Source organism: Camellia sinensis, chromosome 14 (assembly GCF_055761805.1).
Source record: "Camellia sinensis isolate YWXY chromosome 14, ASM5576180v1, whole genome shotgun sequence".
NCBI classification, from domain to species: Eukaryota; Viridiplantae; Streptophyta; class Magnoliopsida; order Ericales; family Theaceae; genus Camellia; species Camellia sinensis.
The window spans coordinates 41,494,097-41,515,669 of record NC_138974.1 but is presented as its reverse complement, the minus strand read 5'-3'; the positions used below and the strand labels follow the sequence as shown (position 1 = coordinate 41,515,669).

Sequence of the window (21,573 nt, the reverse complement as noted above, 5' to 3'; positions counted from 1 at the left end):
GATTCAGAATCTCCCTTCTAATACAGATGAACAAGAACCGAATCAATGGCTCAAATTCGAATTACAGGTCCAAATTGAAGCATACAGAGTTTCTCCTCCAGTGCTGACTACAAACACAACCACAAGTTTTATCAGCACTAATCAGAGAATGCCAGTACCTATTATATATCCAATACATATGCTTCATTAAAATAAAAATATACAGAGTACTCCTGTTCAACCTTAAAAGGCCAACAAATACAAAAATTTCACACCACATACAAGCCCCATACACGAACCTAGTACTTGCTTGGCATGCACTAAGCCAAGGAAAGACTCTTCCCATGCATGAATGTGACCCTGTGTAATGTTCGGAGTATAACTTCTGCTGTATCAGAAGAATAAATATTGCTACGTAGCAAATTCAAGTTTATATTCTCAACCTAGCACCAAGGGCACGGACATGAAAAAGAAGTCCCGACCCAGGTCTGAATGAATTCTGTTGTCAAGACAAATTGTGGAATAGGAATACAATCACTAAAGTAGAACAACCACATTATTGTCAAGAAGATGAGCAATTTGTGTCGGGGTGTGGAATTTGTACAACCTTCTTTCTTTCCTCCAAGTAAACAAATTTCCTTTGGAAGTCCAAAACTGCCCAAAACAAATGCCAAAAACCGATCTCTGGCCAAAGCGCAGAGGGAGAATATAAATGGCAATGCGCAGTCTGCCACAAAAGAAAATTGCTCAAGCGGGTCTCACCGGAAGTACGGATCAAGATATCAGGGTCGGGTGTGACTGCCATATACATATGTTTCTCAACATCTGTCACACTAATAATATCATCTCCTTGGTTCATTTCATTGGCCCCAAGTCCAATTAAACCATACCCAGCACCACTTTCTTCAAGTAATTTGAGTTCATCCCATTTTTCTTGGCAAGATTCTTGAACAGAATGCACAATCTCATCAGTGGAAGTGTAGGCAACACAGATCGACAGCACTGCCTTGGAGTTACTGGCTGTGGCTGTCATAGCCCTCTCTGCTGCCAACCTCACAGATTTGCTCAAAAGCTTAAGGTCACCTATAAAGTAAACTCTAACTCCATAGCGGTTCACTATGCTCTCTTCTTCGATTAACCCTTCAATCTTTTCCTGCATCAACTCCATAACATAATGAACTTCTTCTGGACGTCTTTTAAAATTATCAATGCTGAATGCATAAATCGTTACGTATTTCACACCGAGCTCGTAGCAGTATTGGAGCATGGACATGAGAGCCAAGAAACCAATCCTGTGGCCAGTCCCTTCTATCAATTTCCACTTCTTTGCGTATCTTCGATTCCCATCCATGATGAAGGCAATGTGCTGAGGGACAGGACCAATGGAAAGAACCCCAAAAATGCATTTTCGTAGGATACTGCCGAAATTCCCAAAGATTCGGGATGCTTGATTACCTCTCTCTTTATCCATATCAAAATCCTGACTAGTGCCAAATTAGCATAGGCGAAACCTGTTCATCATGAATATAATCTTGAATTATTAACCGTTCAATCATGAAGCATTCATTTGTCAATCTTCTCAAAACATGTGCTACGTGTAAATATTTTACAAATTTGGAATGAGAGACTGTCAAAGTATGTTTAAGAACTAGAAAACTCTTACTATTAGTACTACCATAAATATCTACTCAAGCCATATCATACAGGTACTTAAATAAAAGTAGCAGACTATCATTACAATCATGGTTGCATGCAATCATTTCACAGAATGACAGGCTCAGTTTACCCAATTTCATTATCGATGAGGAAAAACGAAGTCTAAAAGGTTTTCAAGTGTCATACACAGCTTTTCAACTAGATGACATTTTCTCAAAGATTTGAAGAAGGTAATTTGAAAGAACTGATATGATTCATATGAAAATCCACGAGCTTCAGTTATTTTGTTAGATATTGAAATCATTTTTTGGCATTTTATGATATTGTTCCAAGAATTTGCATATTGTGTGGTCAGTTTTTTTTGAAGTTAACAGCACATAACATGTTCATCTAATTTGAATGTTAGGAACCCAAAAAAACATTGAAAGTTGAAGAGCACTAAAATATGCCTCTGCTAATTATCTGGATGCCTAGTAATAGTATACCACACCTCGAAGGCAAAGAAGCAAGGATACGAACACGGGACATGAATGCAACAAGATACATACACGTCGAGACGACAATTCTCAAAAAAATTAGGACATGATACAGCAACAAATAAATAAATACTTTTTTATATCCATACATGAAAATAAAAACAATTTCTTCACTTTTACATTACAAATACATTTATATTTTGTTATATCAAAATAGTAAGAAGTCATTTTCCACATTCTACATATTGGAAAAAAAAGTGTGTACAAAAAATTTTAATATTTATTTTAGAAATATCTATTAGCCCATGTATTCTCCATTTTCAGAGTTTTTCCTTAACTGATTGCTTCATATCATACTGATTACATGAAAAAACCATCTATAGTTGATACCCTAGTGATTGCAAACAGATTACTCAATTTTTGCACACAAACTATCTTATCTACCTTCTAAAGGTAGTTTGCTGACATGAGTTTTGGTACCTTTTATGAATGATTTCTAGTGGGTCTGATTCCCTGAACCGTGAGCATGTGTGCAAATCACTAGTTAGTTGTACAGAATTGCAAGTCAATAGGTAGCGCATGGACACTTAGGCAAATGGTGCTAGAAAAAGACATCATTCTGGTAAGCATCCATCGTGTGCTCTTTGTTGATCACAATATAGCTCTCATCAAGGATGGAGCCAAAGTTATGCTAATTGCCAAGAAACAAAGATAGGAAGGAGCACCCCACAAAGTTGGGTTTCTCATCATCATGTCAATGCTTAACTTGCTACATCCTACAATGTGGGCATGAAATATAAAACAATATATGCATTTAATATAAGAAGCAATTATTGTACATGACGATAGAGACAGTTATGATTTTTCAGAGAACCTAAAGCTCCAAACTGAACCTGCTGGAGTCTCCGTACTACTCCAATGCATTGATATCAATTTGGGTTTCCTACAGTTTCAAAAATAGGATCATCGTTGTTCTAGAATTGTGCGAAGGAGAATGCAATGATATATGAGAAATGAGTGCATACACAGCTAGCTCGCAATGGTTAAATTGGGCTATGGAAGGTAATGGATAGATATAGGAGATCAATCATATTGTAACAAAGAGGATATATGTGCTGTTGGCCACAGCACAACTCCAAAGTGTTGCCATCAATTTGTGTTTTTCAAAGTTCCATTGGCAAGTTTGTGGTTGTCCTACAATCATGTCAACGAAAATGAAATGATATCTACAAAATAAATGCAAAGACAGCTAGCAATTTCAAGTTGGATTTTGGAATGTATAATAAGAAGTATATATGGGATCAAATCATATTGCAATTTGCAACCAAAAAGAGAAAAATGCTAAATTCATTGGTTTTTGGGCGAATCGAATCGTGAATCAAATCGCAAATCGTAAGATTCTAAAAACAGAGCTGGTTAGCATCAATGATAATTATTCCGGAGATATGTGGACTCTACAGTATATAATATCCAATCCAACCTTTATATCCGGGAATCAAACAGGACCAAAGTGCTTTTCTACATGTTTGATATGACTGCACACACACCATTAACCTACAGCTAAGTTATGGAGGATTGCTTGCTCAACCTAGTCAATCCTGAACTTTGATCAACAAATATTCAATTTCTACTACTAGTACTGGGTTTTCAAAGAAAACAGTGAAATCAATTAAAAAGTACAACCATTAACAGAAATTAACACAAATTGGCTAATAATCATTAATAACAGTAAAACCATGTACTTAAGCATATAATTGTAATCAATGAAATGTTCAGAGTCAATAAACACAGCAAAATCAAATCACATCAATCAATAGTGATACTGGTTCAAGATTTGGTGCAATTTCAAGAAGGAATATAGGAACGCCGATTAGAAAGAAACAAGAGTAGAAATTAATCAACTGTAAAGAAAAGAGAGAAAAACAAAGAATGAGAAAGATCGTTCGTTATTACCTGTAAATCTTTGATTGTCTTGTGGTAAAAAATCTAGGTCCTTCCTAGTTGAATCGAGTGGTTCAGTTCATACATGAGAGAGAGAGGGGATCAGATGGAGGCGGTATCGTGTGTGAAGCCACCACGCAACTTCATCATGGAACTTGTAATAGGAAAACGCCACTTCAACTGTGAGTTTTTTTTTTTTTTTTATTATTATTATTTATTTATTTATTTATTTATTTATTTATTTAACACACAAGTTTTAATTTATGAATTTATATTATATTAGGTCTTAATTAAAAAAAAATTGAACTTTTAAATTATATTTAAATTTTTGATAATCGGAATTGTCTTTTAAACAATGATTATTTATTATTTATGATTATTTATGAATAAACATAATGATTTGACATTTATTTTGATTTTCAAAATTTTAAAACATCAACTTTCTAATTGAAAAAAATTATGTGCAAAAAAAAATGTTTTTTTTGAAAATTTTGAATTTTTTTTTGTTCAAAATTAAAAAATTTGTGTCTATAAAGGAGCATGATAATAGAACATTGATGTGCAAAAAAAAACTTTAAAAATGAAAAAATTGATAATATTCTCAATTTTAAAATTGGAAAAAACTGATAATGTTATCAGTTTTATTAAATAGTAGAATCAAATCAATAAGTAGAAAGACAAAAACGTTTAATCTCATACTCTGTTTTTCTTCATCAATTAGTGAAACAATTATTTTGAACATTACTATACAAAATTGATAATGTTCTTAGTTTTAAAAATTGAGAAAAGCTGATAATATTCTTAGTTTTATTAAATAGAACTTATTGGTTCAAAATCTTAAATAGGACCTACGTTACCATAATATTTATAAATAGTACTTTTAAGTAATTTTTTTTTTTTTAATAATTAACATTGATTTTTTAAAAACATTTTAAGAAAATTTTGAAATGCTGAAACTAAACAAAGGCCATGGCATCATGTGAGTAGCTTGCCGAGGTCTCGTTTGGTGGCTGATTGAGGTTAAATAAGTTAATAAAAAAAATTTAATAGGTTAATTTAATTATTAAAATAAAATATTATATTTAAATTATAATTATTTTATTTTTTCTTTTATAACCATCAAATTAATTACAAAAAAAAGTTAAAAAATTATTCCAAATAGAATTTTTTTAATCTAATTAAAATCATCAAAAAATTATGTTAAAAAAATTTATTGCCAACGAGGCCTAACTTTCCTTTCAAGGCTAAAGAATAATTTAAATATATATTTTTTTGGATGTAATTTATGAGCAGAAACAAGAAAGGGAGAGGGTGGGAAAAAAAATATACTACCCTAAAAGCTCTCAAAAAATAAATTAAAATAAAAAGACCAATTTTCAAACCAAAAACAAAATCAAATTTTATTACCCTGAAGATGAGAAGCCCATCCCGCTGAAGTAAGATTAAGGGAAGTAAGCTTATGGGCTTAGGCTCGCGGTGTCTAGTACTTTTGGCATGTTTGATTGGGTGGATTAGAGCATGGGATTAGGATTATTAATCCGTAGGCCCAATTATCCTATGTTTGTTTTAACATTTTGGTTTAGGATTATTAATCCAATGGATAATTAATCTAACAAATTTGTAGGATTATTAGTAATGGGGTAGGGGTGGGATTATTAATCCAATGGATATTAATCCAATTGGATAGTGAATACCACACTAATTTAATAGGATTATTAATACTTCACTATTAATTGGATAGTGAATACCACACTAATTTAATAGGATTATTAATACTTCACTATTAATGTTTGATTGGAAGGATTAAAGCATAGGATTGGGATTATTAATCCGTGGGCCCAATCATCCTATGTTTGTTTTGACATTTTAGTTTAGGATTATTAATCCAATGGATAATTAATCCAACAAATTTGTAGGATTATTAGTAATGGGGTAGGGGTGGGATAACTAATACCACACTAATTTAATAGGATTATTAATACCTCACTATTAGTGTTGTGAATCAAACATGGCCTTAAGGTCAAATTTGAGTCTAGACTTAGGTGAGAAATGATTAGAATTGCGGTATTTACGTGCTCCTGAGGCTAAACTTGAGTCTGGACTTAGGTGGGTAATGATTAACCACCTATATCTAATTTTTCAAAAATCTATGATTCTAAAAAAATTAATTAGAGAGTGTTCAGAATATTTGATTAATGGTGTATATTAAAGAAGTTATTGTGTGCTCATAGTTTGAACAAATCTTTGCTTTTAATGGGAAATCCTAAATGATTTTCTAATTATTTTTTCTTGATGAAAAACATAAATTTTCGATAAGGATTGAACATTATTAGACCAGTTTAAAAGAAGAAGCCGACACCCAAGTGTTACATTTTTTCATTTGGGAGGGGTTTCTCTCTACCTAAAGAAATCGATAATAATAATGATCATAATAATTAATTTTTCACATTACTGAGATGTTTAATCTTCTTGTTACTTTTACAATTTCCCATTTTGTGATGCAAAATAAATGATTGATGATAAAAATCAAATTAATAATTTCACAAAAAAGGTACAGGTAATTATGTTTCATGGGCCTTTGTGAGAAACACTAAAAATACATTTTTAGCTCCATATATTACAAGGCACTGAAAGATTTGTACACTGCAATTCCACAGCACTTTCTATGATCTTACACAGCATTACTTACTAGCTTATTGGAGCTTATAACACTCCATTACAGCTTCATATTCACCAATTTTCTCTGCATAGGTCCCAAGAAACTCTTTGTATTGGGAGGCTTTATAGATTGGTGGATTGCAATCATCAATCAAATTTTTCGCTGGCTCTACGAAGCATTCATATGAAGGAATAATAAAGTAGCCAATCGTGGTCCGATCCACTTCTGAATTTGTCACCACTCGATGTTCAGCACTTTTCAGCTTGTCGTTACTGATAATCTACAACAAAACAAAAAATTAAAATTCAGAATACCCTTTAATCATTGTAAAAGAAAAATAAAAATTGGATTTTGAACTTTAATCAGATTATACCTGTAATTGGCAGCCTATGATGACGACAAAGGCGTTAGGAAGAGGCTCGACACTGATCCACTGGCCATCCTTGAAGACTTGAAGCCCATCTATGTCGCCTTGTTTTAGAATGGTGACAACGTTGGGATCGCAATGTCTGTGCATTCCCATGGCTAAACTAGGATCAGGGCATCGTGGGTACTGATTAACTGACAGTAACTGAACTTGGCTCAGCTCATCTGCAAAGTACCCATTTTCTAGTCCTAGTCCTTCACAAATCAGGTCCAAAATCCTCAATACCAATTTGCTCACCTCAACCGAATACTTTCCCAAAACTTCCCTGATAATTTGTTCCAAAAAATATGTATATATAATTTAGTCGCGGAAACTATGTAATAAAAAGGTCACATTTTGTTGTTGTAGCCGTTTACCGGTATCTAGGGGGATTTTCAGGCCAAAGTTGAAGGCAATCCTCTAAAGGATGACAAGGGTGAGTCAAATTGTCTCTCCAGAAATGGACCTCTTCGGTGTCATAATTCAAAGTGCTCGTGTAGAGCCGGCATTTTTTGCTCGAGTCTACTTTGAACACGCGTTCCTTGACCTCAGCAGGCATGTCAAAGAACTCCTTGAGAACCTCCATCGCTTCATTCATTAAAGTCTGCGAAGTTCCATGGTTGATCACCTATTTTACAGTGAAATTTCATTGTTATTTGATCTATATTCCCAGTTAAGGTTTCAAATAAAGGTTGTCGTTGGCACTGATACGGTTGTGGGGTGTAATGGGTATGGTGTAACATTAAGGCAACATGAGCTGTGAATTTTTTCAATTTAACGATATGCATGTTTTTAATACAATATCACTAAGGTTTAAAATGATTTTTTAGAGGATTCATTTTTAAATACGATCAAATATATGTACTAAATTTCATACTATTTTTAAGCTGCCATAAAGATAGTTGTGACAACATTTAATGATTTCACGTGCTATAAATTCATAATATGCCCTTTTATTGATACTAATTTTGTTAAGGTTTATATTTTCAAGTTAAAACTGCATATAAAAAATTATGTTCAATTTTTAATATCGAGCAAATAAACAAAAAAATAAAAGCTTAAAAAAGGGAAAAAATTAGCAAAAAAATTGGCATTTAAATATAACCACAGTTATGTAACAGTCGTAACAGATAGCAGTGATGGCCTAATATTGTCAAATTAAATGGGATAATTTTCAAACTTAAAACCTGAAAAAACCCGAATTCTCGGCCAGCTTTCAAAATTTGCTGAATCGTTTCAGAGCGGCCGTGATTATCGACAGCCTTGTTGAGGTCAATTATTGGGTTGTTGCATGCCAGAGGAATGAGGTCACCAGCCCTTTGATCCGGTGGAAAGACATAAGTTTCAGGCAATGAATAGACATCTTTAGACCAGCTTGAAACAAGCATTGCCATCCTCTTGATGAGTATATTTGTTATGTGAGAACTGAGAATTTGGTTTCAATGCTTAAGATGTGGGGGAAAAACCATGTGTTTTATAGTTCCTAAATCACAAGTCCAAAATTTTGTACCGTTTGGAGAAAAAATAAATGTACCTTCATTTTCCGGGAAAATGAAAGGGGTACAATGTATCAGCATTATGACTATGCAAGCCACTAGTTTTATAACCTAAGATAAAGAGAATGTGATCCTCATGAGAATCAAATATTATTAGATTCCATAATTTTGATCTAGTGATGATCATGAAGTTTTAATTGTAGCATGTGGTCCTGCCTTCTGTTGTCAATCTTTCAATTTCAATACATCATTCTAGGCTTTTCCAAGATCTTAATAGGAAATTATCAAATTAGTATTTATTCTTCAAATGAGTGCATTCTTTAGAAGTTCCTTTTGAGTATAATTAATGTCATTTTCTTTGGGATTTTGATATCTTGAGGCAAGGTCATGATAGAAAGAACTTAAACTACTTTCATTACAATATTTCAATTATTAATCAAAGTAATATATAAATTATTGACGTGTTTTGTTTGAATTAAGCAACATAGACCCACATAACACAATATCCAATCTTAAGTTGAATAAGTCAATCGACCTCAACTTGAATTTTAACCTGAAAATATGTTCATCTTATCTTATCTTATATATATAAGCAGTAATTTTCATTTTCTTATGCGGCACATTCTAGAGTCTTTTTTTTTTTTTTTTTTTTTTTTAGAAAAGCCACCTCAACATACATTTTCTATTTACATAGAAGTTTTACCACTCTTATTTATTTCTACTCTAACAAACCCACAAACCCATTACACTTAAACAATTTTGTAAGGGCTCTATTTGCTGAGAAATACTTATTTGACAATTTAAATTAGAGTTTTACATTAAATCTAACTACAAATTCTATATGGATTATACTTTAATTTTACAAAATATTTCTAATATTATTCTATACAATCACAAATCACAAAAGAAAATCAGTGATAAATATATATTCAAAGGCCGTTTCAGATTCTGTATTGAGTTATTTCTTCACTGTTGTATTCTTCAACATCCCTTCTGATTTTTGGTTTTTTGTATTTGGTTGATCGAATATGAAGATTGTTAATTTTTATATATACTAAAAGTAGTGTTTTACTTTTAAATTTTTTCTCTCTATGCATGTCTCCTCTCTTTATTTTTAATTTTATAATTATTATTTTTGATATCAAAATTAGTACTTCTTCTTGTATTACATTATAATTTAATATCATATAAAATCATTATATATATTTATTTAAATTACACTTTTATAGTACGATGGAGTTAAAATTATCAAAATAAATGTTTCTTTTACTATGCTATAATTTAATATCATATAAAATTATTATTATTATTATATATATATATATATTTAAGTTAGATTTTTATAGCACGGTGGGGCTAAATTATTAAAATACATATAAATAATTTATCTAAAATTATTATATATTCATTTAAATAACACTTTTATAAAATGATATGGTTAAGATTATCAAAATAAATAGTTAGAATTATTTTTCAATTTTAAATTATTTTTTTTCAATTTAATTATTATTTTTAATATTTTATATATAAACATATATATATATATATATATAATTTAACTAAATTTTATAAAATATTATTTTCAAAAAACTATATTTTTTTGGGGGGTTAAAATGAAAAAAAAAAACTATATTTTAGCACGTGCACTGCACGGTTAAGTACTTAGGCTTGGTCTGGCACAACCTACAAAATCAAAAAAATATTAAAAAAATCCATACTATTTGAGGGAAGTTTGTGGGAGAAGCTTAGAGGGTAGAATTATTATTTTACGCTTTGAATTCAACTATCCAAAAGTCAAAAAGTCAACAAGGGTAGAATGATTATTTTGATTTTATTATAATATTTTATTACACATCTTTTCCTAAAGAGTTAAAAAATTATCCCAAACATACATATTTTTTTCCTCTACTTTTTTAACTAAAAAGTCAAATAAAAAAAATACTTATATAACAAATCCCAAACAACCCATAGGGTTGGTTTGGGATGTCCTAAAAAAGTGCACTTTTTGACTTATTGGTGGGTTTGGGTTGGGTTTGGGTTGGGTTTGATGTGATGTGTTAGAGAAGTGATGTGATTTAAATAAGATGATGTGACTTAAATAAGATAGTGACTTTTTGACTTTTTAGCTTATTTAGTACATGCCAAACTAGCCCTAAATTATATGTAGGCCTCGTTTGGTAGAGTTGTGGGAAAGTAATTATGTGCCATTTTGGGAACATAGTAAAAACGTGGCTGTCAAAAATGCAACAAAATTCCTTTGGGAAGTGCCAAAAACGCAGTCTTAAAATTACAAATTAGGGCCTATGAAAAAATAAATAAATAAATAAATCTCTTATGCTGGGTAAGGGTATTTGGTCATTTTAATTTGATTTGACACTATAAATAAATATTAAACTAAAAAGCAAAAAGTCATCTTTTTACCAACTTCCCAAATCACCTCCAAAAAAGTCAAAAAGTTTGGTAAAAAACCAAAAACCAGCTTTTTAACAACTTCCCAAAACAACCCTATAACTTATAGCTTAACAACTTATACCTTATAACTATGAATATAAGCTGATTTTTTACTTATAAATTAAGTTTCCCCTCCCCCACTCAAAGAATAAGTTGATTTTTGACTTACAAAAAACTATAAACTGTATTATTAAGCTGAACCAAACACATCAAAATAGTTTAAATTAAGGTAAAAACTGAAATAAGCTGAAAATAAGCCCTACCAAACAGGCCCGTAGTTGTCAAACAATAGAAGAGCACTAACCCTTTTTATTGCATACTTCAAATGATCAAAACATAAGCTTCTATTAAGGCTTCCGTTAAGAGTTTGTTAATAAGTTAATTTATAATTAAAAATAAGCATATAAAGAAATTAATGTTAAAAAAAATTAGTTTGTTTGATAGATTTTTTTATTTATTTTAAAATGAGTTTTAGAATGAAAAATTTAGTTTAACATTTCTCTCCAACTTTTAGTAATGGAAGAGGTTCACAATATATATATATATATATATATTTTGTAGTCTAAGGTCCCTCGGTCATATCCTCTCTCCTGTCTCTCGCTCATCCTCTCTTCTCTCTCTCCTCATGACTGTTTAACATTTAGACGGCGCCAGCGATCATCTTCTTGATATAGTGCTATGATGTAGAAGACAAGTCCAATTTGAATATATAATATATATATATATATATATATATGTAGAGAGAGAGAGAGAGAGAGAGAGAGAAGATGTGAGAAGACATGTCGAAACTGTAGACGAAAATTGCAAGGTTGTTTAGCAACCAATCAATCCCGAGAATGGACTAAGTAAGGAATCGATACTTCACTAGAAAAGACGCAATTGATGGTTTTAATAAGTGGATCTCTCTCAGCAACCAATCAATCCCGGGAATGGACAAAGTAGGGAATCGATACTTCACTAGAAAAGACACAATCGATGGTTTTAGTAAGTGGATCTCTCTCTCTCTCTCTCTCTCTCTCTCTCTCTCTCTCTCCTCCCTTCGCTTTCTTTCTATTCTTGCAAAATCCATTCATTGATTCGTTTGTTTGAGTTCAGAAAATTTAGGGAAACTATTGATTCTAAGGCATTAAATTTTGTAGCTTTCGTTTGTTTCAAATTTAGTTAGTGCTACATTGTTACTGTTTTGTAGAATTGAATGTTAAGTCATATATATACTGGGGACAATATGGTTTTCATGTCTCTTTATGTCTATCGTATAATTTCAGTTTCCAGGGAAATGTTTTTTTGATTGGTTGTGCTTTATATGGCTAATTTTCTAGTTTTATGTACAAAATAAAATTTGCAATCATTGGAAGCATTGTAAGGAAATTGTGCCACAAGTATATGAACTTGCTTGTTTTAGCAAGAAAAAAAAAAGTCAATTGAAACTCGATTCAGAAAATTAAAAAATTGAAATTTTTGCACTCAGTTGATTTTGTGATGAAGAAACAATAGCAAATTATTTGAGTTTTCAGTATAAAAAAAAAATGGTTGATTAAGCAACCTAATGTAGAATGGGTGATCATAGACAACAATAAACTCATGGATGTAGCGGAATTCAGATGAGGAGATTGTGATGTATAAGCAAATCAGATTGAAAGTTGTGTGAGCAAATCAGATTGAATTTTCTCTAGACTGTGTGAATTTTCTCTAGATGTGGGAACTGTGTAAATTTTATTTGGTTGTGACCATTGTTTATAATTTTGTGAATTTTCTCTAACTGTGTGAATTTTCTCTAGCTGTGATCACTGTGTGATTTTTCTCTGGTTGTGGCCACTATTTGTAATTTTGTGAATTTTCTCTGACTGTGGTCGCTGTATGTCACTGTATAAATTTTCTCTAGCTACGGTCATTGTGTGAATTTTCTCAAATATTGTGGGATTGTGATGTGCCTAGAGAAATTTCAGTAAAAATGCCCAGAGAAATTCTAAACATGAACATACAAACACACTCAGAGAATTCTAAGGAGATTTTGATATGTCTAGAGAAACTCTAAACATGAACACACAAACACACTCAGCGAAATTTCTCTGGTTTTAAAATTTCTCCGAAAAAATGTTGAGAGACCCCAACTACTATGAAAATATTGCATGTCTTTTATCCTATAAAATTTTAATATCAAGAATCTTAAAAAAAAAAATTCCCTGTTTAGAGTAGCTAAAATATATTTTTTTTTTATGAGAATTAACAAAATATACTTTGTTAATTAATAAACTCATGTTGAAGTCACATCCAAACGAAACCTTATGGATTGTTGTTAATTATCACTAACACCATTATATTAGAATAAGAAGCTATTGGTGACTGGTTCCAACACAAGACAGACAAGCATGCTACAAAGATAATAATGATAAATTGTGAAAGATTGTGGCCTCTGTATTCTATAAATCTTTCTCTTTCAATGCATCATTAATTTTTTTTTTTTTTTTAACACCTCAAGTGGGTGCAAGCTTTTGATGAGGCCAAATTTAGCAATTCCTATCATTAAAATAATTATCATTTATTTAGAATTTTGATATCTCAATATTACATCGTAAATCACAGTCACATACAAAAAAAAATTCAATATGATAGAAAATCTAAATAAATACAAAAAGAATAAGATTTTGACCCTATGAGTTTGAACTTTTCTGTTTCTGGCTGATTGTACATGGAACTCTCCTGAGGAGTTTTAAGGAGATGGTTAAAAATTAATTTTTAATTTTTTTGATTTTTTTTTAAAAAATATGACTTAAAAGTTGACTTCTAACTTTTTAATTATGTTGCCAAATTAACAGTATATATATTGCTTTGATAGAATGAAATATAAAATTAAATTAACGCCAATAATGGCTTATTGACAGAGAGAGTGGGGGACCATAATTATATTCATTCTTGTCTACAGTATATATAATATTTAATTAGTGAGTGATATAATATTAATTTGGTGGTTCATTAAAGAAAATTTTCTGTGATGTATCAAATGACATAGAAAGTCAAAGATTTTAAATTCTTCTTCAAGATACCCAATTATTATTTTTCATATTTTGTAATTTTTATTTTATTTTATTATTTATTATTTATTATTTTTTCACTCTCCCCTCCTCCTAACCTCCATTGGGCCTGATTACCGTGGATTGGCTTGGCTGTCTTGGGAAAAATCATCTACTCCTCTTATGACGGTTGAAAAAATTTTCAACCCATTGCCAAAACTCACTTATGTTCAAAGCCATTAGGGATGGCAATGGGGTAATGGAGTAGATATTAATTCTCTATTTCCATTTCTTTATAATAATTTTTTTTCATTTCCTATTCTTCATTCTCCATGGGTACCACCCTCCCCATTTCTTAATGGGTATGGATTTTCCCCAACCCACTTTAATCCCCATTTTTATTTTTTATATTTAATGTTAACAATCACTTTTTTTTTTAAGGTTCACAACAAAAACTAAATATACCTTCAATTTTTTTTCTTTCCTTTTTAATATATTTAATGCTAAATTTTTTTTTTTTAAAGGTTCACAACAAAAGTTAAATATACCTTCAATCTTTTTTCTTTCTTTAATGTTAACAATTTTTTTTTTTTTAAGGTTTACAACAAAAGTTAAATATACCTTCAATCTTTTTTCTTTCTTTTTTAATATATTTAATGTTAACAACCTTCTTCTTTTTTTTTTTTTATAAAGGTTTTAGCTAAATATACCTTCAATATTTTTTCTTTCTTTTTTAATATATTTAATGTTAACAACTTATTTATTTATTTTTTTTTTATTTTCTTAAGGTTCACAACAAAAGCTAAATATACATTCAATCTTATTTTATTTTATTTGGTTCAACAACAAAATCAAATACACATTAATTAATTAATTAAAAAGTTTGTTTTATAATAATCAAATATATAATTTTATTTGGAAGAACGTGGAAGATTAAAAAAAAATTACAACCATCTCTCTTTCTCCCACTCTCACTCTCTCCCCTACATGTTATAAGAACCTGATTACAATTTTATAAGAGCCTGTTTAAAGAAATAAAATGTGAAAGAACCTGTTTGAAGAAAGTATTATAAGACCCATATTAAATTGCATCAGGGCATAAATAAGGAATTGTTTGTTGATCTCTTAGCCACGGACATTTTTGACATTAAACCATCTTTCTCTTAGCAAATTTAAACCATTCATTTTAATTTATCCAAAATCTAAGTATACCTTTATCAAATCTGAACCACTCATTTTAAGATATCTATGCATTATCACACCCAATCCATCCTCCATCTTCTTCCTTTAGTCCCCACGAATTTTGTTGTTTGTTACTTTTAAAAAACAAAAAATATTTTTTCAATTAAATTTTTACTAATTTCACAACACCATCACCACTATTCTCACTTTCACTGTCACACTACCATCACCATAGCCACTACTATCATCACTGCCGCCATCACCCCACCACTATGTAACAATCTTTACTTTCACCTTCGTTCCATCACCACCACCACCAAATATAAAAAAATATATTTTTAATTTTTTTTATAAAAAATATTTTTCATTAAAAATATTTTCTATCTAAATAAATGAAGCATAACATTGGGAAACAAGCTGATTTCAGTTAAATCTGTTCATAACTAAGAAAATTTCTTTTAATTTAAAAAAATTATTTAGTAAGACTTTGTATCCCCTTTTTGTTTTTCCAGCAAATAAATCTTTGTACCTATCATTTCTAACCAATCACGACTCATGCTTGTATTGATTCTCTACAATTTCCTTATTTTCAAATACATTCATATATATATATATATATATATGTTGTATAAATTGTGTGATAACATAAAACAAATAGATTCATACTCGTTAATTGAAATTTCAGAACAAGCAAACCATTCTGAAAATTACAATACATAACGAAATAAAATAACATAGAAAAACAAACCGAAACCTACACTAGACAGTGTCCTTAATTTTTTTAAATAAATTTAAAAAATTCTAGATATGCATAAAATTTGACAAGAATAATGTGACAATGTTAATTAATGTGTATTTGATTTTATTGTTGAGCCAAATAAAATAAAATAATATTGAATGTATATTTAGCTTTGGTTGTGAATCTTAAAAAAAAAAAAAAAAATGGTTGTGAACCTTAAAAATAAAAATAATAATAATAAAAAAAGATTGGATATATATTTAGCTTTGGTTGTGGATCTTTAAAAAAAAAAAAATGGTTGTGAACCTGAAAAAATAAATAAATAAAAAAAAGAAAAAAGATTGAATATATATTTAGTTTTGGTTGTGAATCTTAAATAAATAAATAAAAAGAACATGGAGAAATTAGTGGGTACTCATCCCCTGCGGATATTTAAAGAATATCACTTACCCTACCCAATGGATAAGAAAAAGAGGGGAAAACCCATGTATTTGGGTTGGGTCTCATGGATACCCACAGGGTAGGTTATCCATTGCCATCCCTAAAAGCCATCGAGCTAGTTGAATATTTTAATAGATTCAAACCAATAGTTTAAGCCGATTAGGCGAGTTAGATATAAAAAATGAGAGAGAACATTAATAATTATGCAACTTTAAATTATTATTGTTTTATAATTTCAACCAAAAAATTGATTATTTATTCTAAATTTTGACCCAAAATTTTGCCCTAGCACACACACTGAATACAATTTTTCTTTCTTTTGGAAAGACTCAACATATAGTATGGGATATGGCACAATTCGGGCTGGGTTCGAATCATGAATAACATCTGATCTCAACAAAGAAGAAAAAAACAAAAACTAAAAACTGTTTCAATTGTAAATTATTTATGTACCTCCTCCGTCCCAATTTAAAGAAAGAAAATACTTAAAAACTCTAATTGAGTATCTCTAATCTATCCCTAATGACATGGATCGGATCATGTGAAGGGGGATCCACATTCTTCTCTTATTCTCTATCTCTTTCACCTCATTAGAGGTAAAAATGGGAGTGATGTATTAGGGGAATGTATCACCACTCAAAGACATGTAATCATTACATTTTAATTCAAATTTTGAAACATTTTCCCCACCAATGCCCTTCTATTTGAATTTTAAAATATGTTTATAATGATTATAAGGGGCAATTTTGAAAATCTAACAAAATTTAGTATCCCAAAATAAAAAGTGGACAAACATTTCGAAACAGGCTAAAATGAAAAGGTGGACCAACAAAATGATATAGAGAGAATATCATTTAAAAACAGTTGTCATTTTCTTTTTCTTTTTCTTTTTCTTTTTTTTTCTTTTCTTTTCTTTTTTGTATATAAATGTTTTGAAAGTAAATAAAAATTAAAAAATAAATCGATATATTTGATGAGTTGTTGAGATGGTAGCTGACAATATAGGATGGTCGAATGTGGTGGTTGACGGTGGGGGTGGCTAGAGTGTCACATGAGGTCACGGGTGGCCAAAGCAGTCACCGAGCCACTCTCAACTCCTTCAATTGTTAACTATTTGGCCCCATTATGCACTTGAGAAAGGCACCAAAATCTAAATAGGTATTCCAGCAGCTTCTAGCCTATGTTTAAGTGACACCAATTCTTTTCTTTTCTTTTTTTAATCCTTTTCCTGTCAATGTTTTTCATCAACAATGATATAAAACACAAAGATCTGCTCTTAGAAATCTGTCATCTGGAGTGAGACTGAAGGTGACTACAACCTTTTTGATAGAAACAGTGAAATTTCACTCTAATCAACTCACTCTGTGGTATTTCTTTACGTTATCAAATACAAATGATAGTGATTACATGACAGAAATCTTTTACAAGACAACATTCAAAAACAAAAACAAAAACAAAAACAAAAAACAAAACAACAAGAAGAAAAATCACAGATGAAAGTGAATTTGACGAATCGGGTTGATCAAACCACCTAAGCATAACATCCTGAGTACCTCATAATTTAGCATTCACAAACCATATTTTTACACAACATTCACAAACCATATATATTTAACATCCTGAGTACCACATAATTTTGCCTTCGTGCTCTATGGCTCACAAATTTGTTTGAGTATTGCTTCAGTATCAGAACCAAAGGCTCCATAACTGTTGACAAAATCTTTGTACAGGAAGGTACTGTATTGTGGTGCATTTAAACCATTAACCAAAGCCTTTGCGGGTTCCACAACACAATCAGAAGGAGGATTAATGAACGTCGAGATTGCTGTCCTCGTAACTGTTGAATTTGCCACAGCTCGGTGTTCAGGACTTTTAAGCTTCCCGTTGCTGATAATCTGCATAGATGTGAAATTTAACTGTGAAACTGACTAAATCAATCACCAACAAAATCTAACAAATAATAGTCATCTAATTGTGATGTAGTCTCAGATCAAAAAAAATATATATTTGTGATGTAGTAGTGGAAACATGTAGAAACAGAATTTGTAATCACGAAAATCACGGCAATTTTTCTATAACTCTACTGATTCCTAAGAATGCTAGAAAAATGAGAGGTTTACATAGCTATATAATGAAAGAACATCCTAACAATATTAGGAAACAACCAATTAAGTTGATTCTTGGCTAATCACATTTAAATCGAAAAAAATAAAAACCAATATTTGGTAAATTTGAGGCACAAATTTTGATGCTGCAAAGAAAAAGAAACAAATGACATTGAAAAATGAGAAATTTTTCCTAAACACAAAAAAAATCGCTAATTTGGATGCCTAAACAATGAAATCTGCCTGAAAACTAGCCAAAGTCACTGCAAAGTGGTGAGTTTTACTTGTTGGGTTGTTTCTAATCAAACACGGGCTTTCGGAGAAAATCTGCCAACGTTGGGCCGAGCCCATAATTACTATTTTGTCATCCAACAGTCAAACCGATCCAAGTATTGAACTGTCATCATGTCCTCATCAGCTTGTTACAAATAGTCATGTATTTAATTTAATCATCAGTAAAGAACCAGGATAATTTTTAAGATTCAGCAATTTTGAGAACATATTCACAAGTGATGTGGAGTACCAGGCTCCAAGGACAATTTTTGGATTATCATGAAAAGTTGCAAAGAAAACCTCTAAATCAATAAGACAAAATTAATTAAGTAAATGATTGATGTGGAAATAATAAATTTGAAAAAGAGTTTGCTCATCGACGGAACCATACGTAAGAATTCTACTTCAATTTTGTTGTGATTTTGTTGTCACAACCATTTGTCTCGGGACATGTTCTTCACAATTTTGTTGTTTTACAGCTTTAGAAAGGCAGGACTCATTCTTTATACTTATAGAGGCATTCAATTGGACCAAATCATAGCAGTGGGACATGTACTGAAATGAAAAATGGGCTGCCTAAGTGATTTGAGTTCTTAATGCTATTACTAACCGGGTTAATTTGCTGACCAATATTTACTAATCATGTTCTAAAACCGGGATAGAGATATACCTCCAACTGATTGCCAATGTTAACCACGAATGCGCTTGGAAGAGCATCAACACCAACCCATTGTCCATCCTTGACCACTTGAAGCCCAGGCACGTCTTGGAGAAGAATAGTAATGATGCTAGGATCACAATGTCTCAATATTCCAAGGGTTAAACTGGGGTCCGGGCATGGTGGGTAATAATTAGCCGACATTAGCTGAAGTTGGCTCGACTCCTTGAAAAAACCCAGTTCCAGTCCCAATCCTCGGGAAATTAGCTCCAAAATCCTCAAACTAAGCTCCTTTACTTCAACCAAATATTTCGAAACAACCTCCCTAAAAACCACACTCATCATTTAGTTGTGATGCCAGAAAAAAAAAAGACCAATTCACAAAGGGATTTATCATTTACATGGTTTTGCAAGCCTTACCGGTATATTGTAGGCTTTTTGGGGCTCAATTGTATGCATTTCTCCAAAGGGTGACAAGGCTGTTTCAAATTTTCCCTCCACAAGTGAACACCATCTTTGGCATACCCGGTACTACTCGTGTAGATCAAGCCACTTTTATTGACCATGCTTTCCTTATCCTCAACTGTCATGCCAAAGAACTCCTTGAAATTTCTCATCATGTCAAGTATTGAATTTTCCGATACTCCATGGTTGATCACCTGCCAAACAATATTATACAAGACAGTAATTGGACACACACAATCATATGGAAAAAAAAAAAAAAAAAAAAGTCCAACAATTTGCAAATACATCGCATAGTTAAGATTAAAAAAGGTTAAAAAAAAATTGAAAATTTGTACCTGGAAGATTCCAAAATTCTCACTTGCTTCCAAAATTTGCTGAATTATATCATATTGATCTTCACCAAGTGATTTTCCAAGGTCAATGACTGGAATGGCCTTGCATAGAGGAGCAATTAATTTTCCAGGTCTGGTTTCGGGTGGGAATACATAACCCTCTGGCACAGATTCAACATTAAACCAGCTCGAAGAATGCTTCTCCATCGTCTCAATGCTAAGTCTTTTTGGTCTCCCAAAATATGTGTTTTGATTCCAAAGGTGTGAACAACATGTTGACAACAATGGGTTGCTTTTAAAATTAAAATTGCCTGCAAAGCTTACCCCTTCTGTATCAGTCAACTCATGAATTCCATATTATTTTATTATCCAAAGGGGATACATAACTTTCCTAAGTTTAGTATATGATCACATTTTTGCAACTTGAATGTTAAGTGTCCCCAACTTGAATAAAATAGTATTAGTGGCCTAATAGCTAGGCCAGGCAGCTTCTAGTTTGGATCCCAACTCAGAAGTCAGGGGTTTAAACTAAATATTAACATAATTAATAATGTTTTCACGACTACCCAAAAATAAATAAATAATGATGATGATGATCATGATGATGGTTACAATTTTAATTATAGTAAATATTAGGATGTTGTTACTGCTATCGATAAAAAAAGACATGGTAATGATCACAGAAAATTAAGATGACAATGAAAGCATTATGAAATCCTTAAATTAATCAAAAAGATAATTGTGAAATAGGCTAATAGCAAGATTATTTGTTGAGCCAAGTACAGTCTTTTTGGCATTTTCATGGTATGTGGAAGAAATATAGTAATGTAATGTATATTCTGCAAAGATTAAGGAACTACTAATCTTGGAAAGTAAGAGTTGACAGAGCAAAATAACAATAAAGTAATGAATAATTATAACAAAAACAGTACTTAAGTGTGACAATAATTGAAAGGGAAGCCCATGTTGCAATATAAAATATGAACCACCTCCGGCAACAAATGTTTAAAAAAATGACTTTCGTGTCTGACAATCGACAAAGAAAATATGGTATTCACAAAGATGAAGGTTCAGAGCAAGAGGCGGTAACAAATAGGCATGTGAAAACAGACTAGCTAGTTAGATTCTATGCACCATGTTCAAGATATATTGATAATCGAGGAAGTATCATATGAAAAATTGGCCTAATACTGCTGAAGACTTGCCGCATAACAGGAATAAATTGGGGGGGTTTTGTATATCAAGAACACTGCTGGTAAGTCCTAGAAGCTATGCCTGAAGTTTTGGCACCAATTTGGCCACC

At 31.2% G+C, this 21,573-nt stretch overlaps 3 protein-coding genes across 5 annotated transcripts; all 3 read right to left on the bottom strand.

Annotated features, from left to right (window-relative positions):
• On the bottom strand, positions 1–4,236 carry LOC114277385 (dehydrodolichyl diphosphate synthase CPT3). Of its 3 annotated transcripts, none has more exons than XM_028219284.2 (2): positions 4,065–4,236; positions 1–1,490 (listed from the first exon to the last, which is right to left on the bottom strand). In XM_028219284.2, exon 2 carries the CDS (start codon positions 1,448–1,450, stop codon positions 542–544), a length of 909 nt encoding a protein of 302 aa, XP_028075085.2. In that variant the 5' UTR covers positions 1,451–1,490; positions 4,065–4,236; the 3' UTR covers positions 1–541. The 3 variants fall into 3 exon arrangements, with proteins under 3 accessions (XP_028075085.2, XP_082761717.1, XP_028075086.2); XM_082905591.1 differs by having other exon boundaries at positions 3,137–4,176; XM_028219285.2 differs by lacking the exon at positions 4,065–4,236 and adding an exon at positions 2,592–4,064.
• Positions 4,237–6,565: 2,329 nt separating this feature from the next.
• LOC114277321 (hyoscyamine 6-dioxygenase) lies at positions 6,566–8,777 on the bottom strand. Its single transcript, XM_028219216.2, has 4 exons — positions 8,305–8,777; positions 7,495–7,745; positions 7,085–7,403; positions 6,566–6,991 (listed from the first exon to the last, which is right to left on the bottom strand). Exons 1-4 carry the CDS (start codon positions 8,509–8,511, stop codon positions 6,746–6,748), a joined length of 1,023 nt encoding a protein of 340 aa, XP_028075017.2. The 5' UTR covers positions 8,512–8,777; the 3' UTR covers positions 6,566–6,745.
• A 9,001-nt stretch (positions 8,778–17,778) lies between these two features.
• LOC114277386 (hyoscyamine 6-dioxygenase) lies at positions 17,779–20,712 on the bottom strand. Its single transcript, XM_028219287.2, has 4 exons — positions 20,274–20,712; positions 19,894–20,132; positions 19,486–19,798; positions 17,779–18,332 (listed from the first exon to the last, which is right to left on the bottom strand). The coding sequence occupies exons 1-4, from the start codon at positions 20,475–20,477 to the stop codon at positions 18,087–18,089; spliced, it is 1,002 nt and encodes a 333-aa protein (XP_028075088.2). The 5' UTR covers positions 20,478–20,712; the 3' UTR covers positions 17,779–18,086.
• Between the last annotated feature and the right edge of the window lie 861 nt (positions 20,713–21,573).